The 12,817-nt window shown below is 35.9% G+C and overlaps 1 protein-coding gene across 6 annotated transcripts in view; it reads right to left on the bottom strand.

Moving 5' to 3' along the window:
- The window catches only part of nid2a (nidogen 2a (osteonidogen)), a 47,467-nt gene that overhangs the window by 15,020 nt on the left and 19,630 nt on the right, over positions 1–12,817 (bottom strand). For all 6 annotated transcript variants that reach the window (XM_028011175.1, XM_028011177.1, XM_028011178.1 and 3 more), the window contains exons 15-21: positions 7,633–7,776; positions 6,429–6,557; positions 3,405–3,530; positions 3,213–3,328; positions 1,988–2,093; positions 1,760–1,893; positions 819–924 (exon numbers count right to left, since the gene is read on the bottom strand). In XM_028011175.1, coding sequence (XP_027866976.1) covers positions 819–924; positions 1,760–1,893; positions 1,988–2,093; positions 3,213–3,328; positions 3,405–3,530; positions 6,429–6,557; positions 7,633–7,776 — 861 coding nt within the window. The remainder of the gene's footprint in view (positions 1–818; positions 925–1,759; positions 1,894–1,987; positions 2,094–3,212; positions 3,329–3,404; positions 3,531–6,428; positions 6,558–7,632; positions 7,777–12,817) is intronic.

Raw genomic sequence — 12,817 nt, 5'->3', positions numbered from 1 at the left:
ATGTGAACCTTCGAGTAATTTATGAAATTGACATAATATGTAAAAATTCAGTTTTCTTTATGTCACATGGGTCAAAATTGTTCAGGTAAAAGAATTGGCAGGCCAAGAAAATAAAGATTCAACCAAAATCTCGCTCTTGTTTTTTGTAGGAAATGGATGTTATTCGTCATATAGCAACAAAGAAAAAGGATTTTGCAGAATTAAAAGGAAGAAGATTAGTTTTCAAATTGATTTTGGGCTCGGTTAAACAAATTTATCCTCAGTTATGGGTTTAAAATGTTTTAATTAAATAAATAAAAGATGATTTTCAGTGAAAGTTTGGATTTGGTTAACATTTTCCATTATAAGAAAGTTATATCAGGTCTTAAATTGCAGTTGGGGGCCACAAAAAATCCATCCCAGGGCCACAAATGGCCCCCACGCCGCACTTTGGACACCCCTGCCTCAGGGCCTCCATTACTTTTCCAGAACATAGCACTTATTACATTTATTAACCCATAAATATCCACTCAGGGGCTTTGACGCCAAACATAAAACCACTTAGACTCTCTTCATTCGTTAAGTTTTACCTTCACTTTGGGGAAACTTGGTTTGTACCACCCGCCTGTTTTTCCAGGCATACCAAGCCTACGACCCCGTGACCTCAGCAGTATACAACTCACAAGCTCACATAAACAAGCTGTCTGAGTTGCCTGCAAGTCGAGGAATTAGCGGGTTCACAGGTCGTCGGTTAACAAAAAAGCTTAAAAAAGAAGTGACATGATGCACCTGCTTACGCCGGCGAACGCTGGGGTCATGGGAAGGTTTGTGTCACTTACCCGGTTTGTCGCAGTCTGTGGGGGGCGTACCAGGTGGGGTTCGGGTTCCTGGGCGTTCTTCTCCCAGGCTGTCCACACACCAACAGTATCCAGTAGAGCTGTGGCACTAGGGAAGATGGGATCATGGTGTTTCGTTATGCAGATGATATTTGCCTTTTTTTATATGAAAGAATTGAGCTCAACCAGGACAAAACTAACGGTATTTATTTTATTATTTTAGATTCACAGCTCATTTCAAACACACATTAGTACAGTAACAAAGACAGGATTGCTTCACTTAAAATTTTTCTTTCTGAAACTCCGCTTTCATTAAAGTCATCACAACATGGCTCCTATATTAATCATTTAGCAAAGTTTTTACTAGCGTTGCTCTGAGAAGTAGCTCCTATAATAAGATGCGCAGTTCCACCAGGTGTTTGCTAATTGAAGGAGCTGAGATTATATAATACTGCCACTTTAAGATAATTTCTAGAAATTATAAGTTTTTTGTCTAATTTTCTTTTAACCTTCTGGACCCCTCAAAGTTAGTTCAACAATCTCCAAATTTGGAAAAAAACAAACTTAGGCATCATTTAGTTAGTTTTAAACTGTTTAACCTGATTTTGATTTTAGTACATGTGACCACTTAATGCTGCATGTACAAAGAATGACCGTTTGAATTTCTTTATAATCCATAAAATGTTTAGAAAATATGCTGTGCATAATAATTTGGAACAGTGCATTTTGAGTTTTTTATTTTTGAAAAAAAATACTGTTCTCATGGGGATTTATACTGTAATAGTTGCATTGACCATTTAAGAAAATCTGAGAAAATATCACTTGCATAATAATTTGGAACAAGGTGTATGGAAATTCCTGTAAAACTAAACATCAGTCGGTTAATATTTAAACATAAGAGATCAATTTCTTTTCATTTTACTAATCTCTCATTATGTGCTGACCTGCAGTTGCCTGTATTGTCCATTTTCATCACACTGAGGTACGTAGGCTCCAGCCAGAGGGAATCCATCTGGACTGCTGGTCTGGACTCTGTCTCTGTGGCGTTCACACTGAGTCTTTGGACGCTCTGGTTTATCTGTTAATGCAAAAACAAGTAAAATATAAGATTAACACAGAGAATTTTTTTATTATTTAAAAAGATCAGTCAGGTTAGATCAGTCAGGTTTTACCTAATAAATCACAGGCTAGCGGTGCGGTTCCAGGTGGAGTTCTGGTTTCGGGTTTTTCCTGTCCTCTACTGTCCACACACCAACAATGTCCTGTAGAACCATGGCACTGCACAGAACCATTAAAATAATTTAATAAAAAAATGCTCACTTCAGGTTACTCATATTTCATCATCTGTATTTATGTCAGAATTTTAATCCGATAAGAAAACTCACATTACAGAGCTTATTACACTGAAGATACATAAAATCTCACCAACAGTTTTGGTCTCCTTTCTAGTGCAAATACAAGACAAAACTAACTTACAAGCAACTTTTCAGTAAGATATATTAGCTTGTTTAAGTAAATAATTCCTTAAAATTGGGAAAGAAGTTCTAGTTCTGTTAACAGAATTATTTATTTATAACAAAACAAGTGAAAAAAAGCAAAAAACGGTCAAAGCTCAACAGCGGTCCACTGAATGAATTATGTAAGCAATGGAAAGTTGAGTGTAAGGAAAAACTGTGACAGGAAAAAAGAACACAATCAACAGGATTTTGAAGCCAAGTCCTATTCAAAGAAAATTTGTTAGTGTCAGAGGTGGATAAAGTACCCAAAAATTGTACTCAAGTAAAAATAAAAAGTCCAAGAAATTATTCAAGTAAGAGTCAAAACGTTTTGCTAAAAAGTCCACTCAAGTACTGAGAAACTGATCAAATTACCATTTAATATTTAAAAATTACATCATCAGATGGACCAAAATATAAAGTTAAGTGGAACTTCTAGTATTTTATTTGGACTAAAATGACAATAATTAATGTAAGTAACAAGTAATAACACAATCAAGTATTAAAAACTTTAACAAAAACTGCAGGTGTGTGTCTTTGTTTGGTGATTTTGTGGTTAAAACATGCTTGGTTTTCATTCAGTGGGTAGAAAATTCAGACATTTTACTCAAGTAAGAGTAGAGATACTTCACAATAAGATTACTCAAGTAAAGTAAAAAGTACTAAGGTAAATGTGAGTAAATGTAGTTACTACCCAGCTCTGGCTGATGTGTTATATTTTAAGCTTTTTAAATGACAGAAAACTAAACTTTGTTGTAATTGGGCTTTCAAACAGGGATCATTTGGATAGATCAATCCAGAAATGAGTCACCAGAGACAAAGTCAGCCATTTTCTAAGTCCACCTTATCCTCTGACATAAATATTAGAGATTATCCAATGGGACATGTGTAAAAAACCCACCTGGCGTGGTCGATACTGCCCATCAGAATCACACTGAGGGATGTAGGCTCCAACACTCGGCTGTCCTCCACTCTGTAAACTGTCTCTGTGCTGCTCACACTGGCTCCTCAGGCGATCTGTGTTGACATTTCAGAGACGAAATCAACAAAAACAAACTCAATCAGGAGATGAGTGGGTAACTGTTGTACCAACCCGCCTGAGGGGAGCAGTTGAAACCGTCGCCGTAAAACCCAGGCAGGCACTGACACTGGAAGGAGGCCTGGGCGTTGGCACATCTGGCGCTGATGTGGCATGGAGACGACATGCACTCATCTATGTCTGAAAAACAAAGACAAAATAAAACTTCAGTCTGGAAATCTAACCACACCAGGTGTTGTGGCTAATTTAGTTTAATTCAGCTTGCTTTTGTTTCCCCCAGAAAACAAATCATTCATCCAGCGGCTCGTCGTGTTTTTGAGTTAAAAAATGTTTAAGGTTGACAGGAAATTTGAAAATATTACTTGATAATTATGTTATTGAAAGATTGGAAGATTAATACCAACTATAGAGTCTTAGAAAAGCCTAATATTTTAAAAAGACTTAAATAAATAAGCAATGCTTAGCTTGGTGAGGGTACAAGTAAAGCCTGGTGACCCGCCAGGCTTATAATACACTGAAGTATGGTTGTGTGCAGTACATAAGCGTAGTCAGTGTCATACCTGCAGTAGGCAGCAGTCAGAGTGAGCCCAGTTAACAGTTTTTCAAAATAAAATTAGTTAAAAATAAATGTTATAAACTAAAAACTGTCCCATCAGTTTGAGGAAATGCTATTGCTGCACGTTTTTAATTTAGTGCTGCTATTTACCCAAATGAAGTGAAATTGTGTGCACTGTTTCATAAGTTTACTCCTAATGGTTTAGTTGTAATACAGTAACATATACACTGCAAAAACACAAAATCTTACCAAGTATTTTTGGTCAACTTCCAAGTGTAAATCTTGATACATTTTAAATAAGATAAAACTAACTTACAAGTAACTTTTCAGCAAGAGATATGAACTTATTTTAAGTAAATAATTCCTTAAGAAGTACTAGTTTCATTATCAGATTATTTCACTTATGATAAGACATTTTTCCCCTGTTATAAGTGAAATAATTTACCAATGGTATTAGTACTTTTTCATCAATATTAAGAAACTACAAACTTAAAACAAGCTCATATTTCTTGCCGAAAAGTTACTTGTAAGTTAGTTTTGTCTTATTTGAAATGTATTAAGATATTTGCACTAGAATCTGAAATCCATAAATACTTGGTAAGATTTTAAGTTTTTGCAGTGTTCATGTCTGCTTTCCCACAACAACATATTGCTTCACTGTAAAAAGTCACAAATTGATTTTTTTTTCATGTAAATAAATACAAGTCAATTTAAATCTGTCTACATGGCTGGAAATGCATATCTTTATAATTTTTTGGTTATAAATTAGATTTGTTTAGTTTAATCACAAAATGTCTTCTAAAGAGAAGATGTTTGTTAACCAGTGTGATGTAAATTAGCTGAATTAAATTTTTTCACAAATATTATAATATTACATATATTTTTTATATGAATTATACTCAAATATGGAAAAGGTTTTTTAGTGTCATTATTATTTATCCATTTTTAAAACCAACAGTAATTTGTTTATATTTTTAAGATTTTTAGGTTTTCTGCCTCTGAAACATGTTCACATAAAATCTTAAAAGTTTCTACCAACAACAGACAATAAAGTAACAATAAAACAAACAAACACAAGTAATAATGAAAGTATAAAAGGGTATTACGATGAGGCAAAAGAGGAAAAAATGTTAACTTATTACTGGTAATAAATGTTAGCAACAGAAACAGCCATATAAATGTATAGATGATAGTTTAATCATGTTTTAATGCATCGTTCACTATACATGTTATGAAGGTTTTGAGTTTGTGTTGTTTTAAATGGAGGATAAATGTAAAGATTTGTGTTAAAGTTTCATTTGTTAAGGAGACGGTTCACTGGAAGTTCATCTAAATGTGACAAATATAAAGGATCTTGGTCCACGGTGCATTTCATAGCCAAAGAAACTTCCCATTACTCAGTTAATCTTCCACTTTGCTGCCTCCCTTCAGCCTGTCCTCCTCACATTAGACCCGTCCTTTCATTAGTCATTCCTCCTTCCTTTTTAATGAGCGTCTAGCTTTTACAGCTGTGCATTAATGCTGTGAAATACAACTTCAGCCGGTCCTTTTCTGCGCTTTAGGAATACTTCCAAAGTCCAGAAAGTGCAGAAAAATAACTCAAAATAGAAAAACTATATTGCTTGCTATTATAGATAAGACACATTTGAAATATTTTGGCTTTAATGCTAAAATTGTGAAAGAAAATCTATTGGAGTCTACGGGAGATTTGAAAAAGGAGTGGATTTGCCTTTTAGCAGGACAATAAATTACAATCTGATATTTTGGATAAGTCAGAATGGTCCAGTCAAAGTCTTAGAAACTAATGTTTCTAAGATTAGCCAAAACAGATATAACACAAAACACTTGCAGCAATAAATGTAAAAAACAACAACAAAAAAACACAAAAAATACTTTGAAAAGTATTGACTTAGGAAAGTAAATGCACGCCACACTTTTCAGATTTATATTTCAAAAACATTTTGGTTTCCCTTCATAATTATGTGTCACATAGATCCAACTGGGATCTATTTTCACCTGTTTCCCTGCCAAAAATAAATAAATAAATAAATAAATCCCACAGCATGATAGTGCCACCACAATGTTTCAGAGTGAAAAATATAAATACAACTCTGGAGAAAATTAAGAAACCACTGAACCAGATTGAAAACCTCGTGGTTATTCCACCAAATAATTATTTCTGAACTCTTCCTGAGTTAAAACATTAGCACTGCATCTTTTTTGTTATTTTAATCATTTCTGGAATTCCAGAGACATGTTGTCAGTAATTCATAGAATAAAAGAATAATGTTCATTTTACTTAAACATAACCTAGAAAAAGTTAAATCAGAGAAATTGATCATTTTCAATGTTTTTTGTTTTTTTTCCAGAGTTGTATATTTCATTTTTGTTCTGCCTATTGATGAGAAAATGAGAAAAAATGTGATAAAGTTCAAGATTAATAAATACATGTGGAAAATAATGCATGTTGATCATTTGAATGTTTAAATAGACCAAGTATAGAGTATTTCTGTCTGTCTTACCAACACAGGTCCGGCTTTCGTAGCCCAGTTCGAAGCCGCTCTGGCACTGGCAGCGGTGCGTCCCGGGAAGGTTCAGGCACTGGGAGTAATCGCCACACGAGCTCAAACCCTCTGCACACTCATCGATGTCTGCATCAAAGGCAGGGAGGGAACGTCAGACACTCTGTAAACCAGGACTACCCTGTCTAACACCAACACCAAGCCACATGTGGCACAATAAAGGAGTAATTACTGTTTACTGTTCCTATAACCTGTAACTCCCTCCCTACTACCCTGGCTAATACCTGAATTCTTGGCAGTAAATGCATTATTCTGCATCAGCTGATCTGTGAGACACTGAAGTCTGGCCATGGGAACCGCGGGGCCTTCTCGGTTCTGTCAGCAGGAAACAGACACCACCTGCTGACCTGATGACAAACCGCTCACCAGCTCAAAGCCTTACATGTCGCTTTTAACAGGGGAAAGAGAGGAGGATAAAACTTCTGGTTCCAGTCCTCCACACTGTACTTGAACCCTCAACACTAGACTGACAGCTGTTGAAGAAACACAGGAGTTTTGCCTTGAACTTTCAGCCAGGCACATTTAGATAAAACAGACACTTTAAGATCTAGAAAATTCAGAGGGCCGTAATTAGTACTCAGCTTCAACAGAGAAAACAAGAGATTGGATTTGTTTTGCACAAATAACTCCAAACCAAGACCTCTTCTGGGAAAAATCACTTGTTTTTCTCCTGTATCTGTAAATAAAATGGCTGTGAGAAAGTGGCTACAGGAAGCTGAAGAAGCCCTGGAGGGTTATTCTAAGGCCACAGATCGGATTGCTCTTTGCCAGCCACACAGAGATAACATCAATTTCATGACCAAGTGTGTGACTGACTATATAAACTTCTTTATGGATAAAACCATCCCCACCAGAACAGTGAGACGCTTCCCTAATAACAAACCCTGCATTACCAGTGACTAAAGGAACTGCAAAACAAAAATAAGAGTTTTTAGGGAGCGGGACAGGGAGTTATTATACACAGAAGCAGCTCACAGTCATAAAAATCTACAATAACTCTTACAATAAAGTATTTTTTAATTGTATATCAAGAAAATATCTGTCTCTCATCTCCAGAAGAACAAAAATCAGACACAATCAGTATGAGTCTTCATGTCTGAGTGTGTGTAGGAGTGGAAACAGAAAGACAGAGAGGTGAAGTTACCATAACAGTTCTGTCCATCTCCTCTGTAGCCAGTAGCACATTGGCACCGGAAAGCTTGGCCCTCCAGAGGGATGCATTGTGCTGTCGTGTCGCAGTCATGGTTCCCAGCATAGCAGGGGTTCAACAGTTCAACCTCCGACGAATCTGTTACAACATGCAAAATACAAGAGTCAGCAAAGGTCACAGCAAAACACTGATTTTAGTTTAATGCAGCTTGGATGAGATTAGATAAAGAGACTGGTCATTTACTCCTGTACTTTACACCGTAATCTGACTTTTATGTTACGTTTGGAGTAATGGAGTAGTGGCCTTTCAGAAAGATTCTTCACAAGCTTCACTTCACTAATAGTGAAGCTAATGTTTTTTAGTTGACGCTTTTGTGTTTTTGCTAACTTTTTAGCATATTTAGCTACTCCTAAATACATTTTTCTGGATACATTTTAAAGCTTGCTTAGGAAACAGCCAAATAAATGAGCTGTTTTAGCTAATTTAGTGTTTTTTAAACTGTTTTTTGTTGGGTTTTTTAAAACATTTGGCTGAATAACGTTCAACATCTCTGTTGAAGTTTTGGTTACGGACAGTTAAGAGTGTTTCAGGCCGTTAGATGTGTATATCCATGCTCTTATTTTGAAGGTTGTTTACATAGCAGTTCAGTTTCCTCTCATGTTCTCTTTCGTTGATGTCATAGGACATAAATGCTCAGTGATTGTAGTCTTTTAAAGACAGGTACGATTTGAATTTAAGGTAACTATTTAGCATTAGCTTCAGCTAACTACTGGGATGTTATAGGACTTTAGCATTAGCAGAACTAAGGTTTATGATTAGTACACAACTAACCTTTTAGTTAGCGGTACCCACCCATGATGGTGGCCCCTTCAGGTGCTTTCCTAAAGATAAGCCCGACTTGTGAAGTTAGCTCTTCATAATATCTTGCTTTTATTTTTAAATTATTTCATTTTGTAATACAAGGTAGGTGCTGCTTTGTTCCTCTAACTCAAATATTACAACTTCATATAGTAATTTTAGTTGAAAATATGAATATTTCAATATTCTCGCATTTAGAAATAACACCTCCAGTCTTTTCCAACATCAGATCAACTGCAATCTGGGACATTTACTGATAATATTTTGATGATTACAGAAACACGTATCCAGGGAAACATGTAAAATGTTCCAGATAAATTTTCTTGGGATGGTTTCCTCCAAAGAGGGGACTCCCTTCAAGTTCCCAATACAAATAAAACATGTGGATGAGGTTAGGCGCACATGTCCCAGACATTAGAGAGGAGACAGCATACAAACAGGAGAGGGGGTTTGTGTTGTTTCCTCATACCGCCGTCTGGTTCAGATGAATAATTTTGAAAACAAATAAAAATAAAATAAAAAAACCTCAGACGGATTTCCAGAGAATCTGGCAGAGAAAAAAACTCTGGGAAATCATTAGAAAAGAATGTAAGAAGATGTATAAATGTGCTAAGAATTAGAGACGTGGTGCAGATTCTGCAGGATGGGAAATCCTGCTCTTCTGAGCCTCAAACGTGGTCCAACAGGACTGTGGTGTCCCATAAAAACATGACATTTTAAAGGATTACACACAGAGATCATTTAATATAAAACCAGGAAGAGAGAGTAATGTCTGTTTTTAATGACGTGTAAGAGATTTAGCAACCATCAGAGGTTTTTTTTTTTTAACCATAAACAACATAAACAAAATGCACAGCTTGCCTTCATCTCCCCAGGCCAGAGAACAATTTTGGATCATTATCAGAGAGGGAGAGAAAGACTCTTCAAAGTATAATGTGGCCAGGAAGGAGGGCAGATGAGAGGCAGCGCTGCACATGGATGGGAGAAAAATGCCTGACAGATAATTAGAGACAGGGAGAGAAGGAAGGCGAGCAGGACAGAGGGGTGAGGAACACACACATCCCACACATGCACTGCACACCATCAAAGTGATGGCTGCAGCTTCCCACCTGTTGCTTTTTACGTGGTTCCTCTTCCTGTCAAGCAAACACAAATGCACAGATTGAACTAGAGAGGCTGCAGGAGCCGGTTTTTAAACGTTATGGCTAACTGTTAGCACACAGAGCAGGGTTTCTGCAGTTTCCAACTCAAATTCAAGACTTTTTAAGGCCTTTTAATGAAATTTAAGACAGAAATTTACAGGAGAACATCACATGTTGTCAGCTCCCTAAAATAATGGACTAATTTTGACTAAATCATCTTTTGGAAATAAAATGCGGTGTTTTTTTTCTTCTAAATTCACTTTTATTTTATTATTTTAGGAAGGTGACAAAGGTAAAATCCTCAGGTGTCAAAATTAGCCTTTTCTTTCTATTAAATAACACAAAAATCATCTTATTGTGAATTCTTTAATCTTTACCTGCATAACAATAAATTGAACAAGTTCCTTTTTTTTTTTACCAAAACCAACATTAGTCTGAAATTTGCCTCAATGTTTACAATTTTTAAACTTTTTGAACCAATTATTTTATATTTTATTATGTTTGGGGTTCATTTTCAGTGGGAATAATCAGAATGTTCTTTTAAAACTTTTGTTGTGTGTAGCCCAAATGAGTTTCTGAGTAAAACAATAACAGGATGTTTGTGGCATGACTTTATGCTATGATCTGCTAATGAAGGAAACATTCTTTGTGTTGTACATTTTCCATTTAAGACATAAACTTGCCATGGAAATCTCAAAAATAAATTTAAAAAGTGTCCATCTAATTTGCATCAGCTTTTTCTACTGCAGTCAGGGGCCCCACAAACTCATTGTAAGGGCCACAAATGGCCCCTGGACCACACTTTGGACACCCTTGCTCTACAGCCTTAACCCAGAATGCACCTAGCCTTGTATGGGTTGCCAAAAATGATCCAATGATGACAAACGTCATTTAGGCAACTGGAAACATGATAAACACAGAAAAGCTAGCCAGCTAGCTAGGATATATTAGCAGCTAGCTACCGGTAGCACAACTCAAACTTTTACCTGACAGAAAAATCCTGCAAGAAAAAATTACAAGATTAACTAACTCTAGACCTTTAATTAACATATTTAAAGTCAACTTACTTTAAAAAGAAAGAAAAAATTCAGACATTTTATAGCCGTGATATTAGATGCACACATTTAAGATTTTTTAAGGATGGTGGACACCCTGTACGGTCTTTTTTGCTACTTTATAAGCCAACCTTCTTTGTATTTTGATGGGATTTGATGTGATAGATCAACACCAACCAGTGCATCATTGTAATGTGGAAGAAAAAGATCAACACAACTTTAACCAGGAATTGTGCTTGCAACTAGAAAATCATAAGAAAATCTCCATCCATCAGTTTATAACCGTAGGCTGAAGACGACCATTTTGGTTTTACATCAGGACAATAACCCACCAGTGACTCCATTACAGGAAATATAGATGTGATGTTTTTAAAGCCTCCTAAAGGCGAATATATACAGTTAATTAGTTTTGTGGTTGTCTTATCACTTCAGTGCCTTAAGCATGTCTACAATTCCTGATTCTCATGACCTCACAGGGCAGCTATTCTGCCCAGCAACCCCCCTCTTCAACAAAATCTGTCATTGGCTGAGATATTATTTCCCAGAAAGTGAATTAACACACACAAAATAAGCTTTCTGTCCACACACACACACATCACTTAGCCTGTGTTTACGGAGCCTCGGATCCCAGCAAGCTTTTCCAGCTGTGTTCAGAGTGTATTAGCATGAGCGTGTGTCATCTTTGACTTTTTAATCAGAGTGCCGACGTTCCGGTGAAAGAGACTTGGTCTGCGTCCAAACGCTGGGCAGAAAATGCAGCCTTTCTCTGGCTTTCTGCCGCAAACTCTGTCTTTTCCTCTTCATCGTTTGAGCAGCTTTCATCTTTAATTACATTTTTTACAAACTGATTGGGTTAACCCCTGAAAGTCCTGACCTAAATATAATTGAGACTCTGGCAAAACCAAAAGAAAATGGCGTTCACATACAACCTCCATTCAGTCTGAATAAGTCTTTCCCCGGTGTTTGGGTGCTAGGGCAGTCGTTCATCCAGCGATCCGCCATATTTTAAGTTAGAAAATATTTAAAGTTGACAGGAAATTTGAAAATATCACTTAATAATTATGTGTTATTAAAGGATTGGAAGATTAATACCTAAACACCAACTATAAAGCCTTAAAAATGTAAACATTTTTAAAAAACTTTAAAAAATAAGCAATGCTTAGCCTGGTGACATGTAAAGCCTGGTGGCCCGCCAGGCTTATAAAAGGTAAACCCTGGAGGAATCTGAAAAAATATGACACAAATCAAAGGATGTAGATACTTTTGGATTTAAAACCACTATCCAGAAGGAGTCTTAAACTTTTCAATCATTAATCTAATAAAATACTGAAACAAATATTGGTAGAATTAGATAATCTGTTGGATTATGTCTCTTGATCTGGGGTAAAAAGAGCAAAGTGACTTAAAAACAAACACTTCAATCATGAGATTTAAGCTTTGAAATCACAAAACCAAACATTTCCAATCAAAATACACAAATTATATAGATTCACACGGCTCCTGTTAGCACACAACTCCGTTCCAGTCACTTTTGCTCGAAGTGTTAGCAAACACCCAAAGCATGACTGTAATTATATGGATGATGCAAAATAAATCTGTCAACTGTGACATAAACTGCAATTAAAGCAACACTGAAAGTGATTCTACTAAGAACATGAACCATTTAACATAAATACTAACAGTCCTGAGTTTTATTTATGCATCTAAACTGTCATTATTAGGTGAATCTTTTATGGCACAGGGTAATCTGGGTCACGATCCAGTTAAGACCCAGATCTAAAACTATAATCAGTGTACTAACTGTGTCCATGTGTGTCAGCCTTTTCTCTCTGTTGTTTATGCTTTTCATGGTTTAGTGCTAAAAGCCAACTTGAAAACCTTGAAAGAATTAAAAGCTCAGACATGCTGTAAATATTTTTAATTAAACCTAAATTTCTGTAATTTTTTTATTGGAACATTTAATTATCCTAAATGTTGTCTTTTCATTAGCTGTCAGTGGAAAATCATCCTAATTTACAGAAATAAAGGCTTGAAAACATCAGTCTGAGTGTATTCACTTTCGTTATTTGAGTTACTAAAATAAATTAGCAATAATTTTCTCACTTAACATTCATATTTTCCGAC

This window comes from Xiphophorus couchianus, chromosome 24, assembly GCF_001444195.1.
Source record: "Xiphophorus couchianus chromosome 24, X_couchianus-1.0, whole genome shotgun sequence".
Classification (NCBI taxonomy): domain Eukaryota; kingdom Metazoa; phylum Chordata; class Actinopteri; order Cyprinodontiformes; family Poeciliidae; genus Xiphophorus; species Xiphophorus couchianus.
Note: the sequence above shows the minus strand (reverse complement) of the source record. Positions and strands in the feature narration are given on the sequence as shown.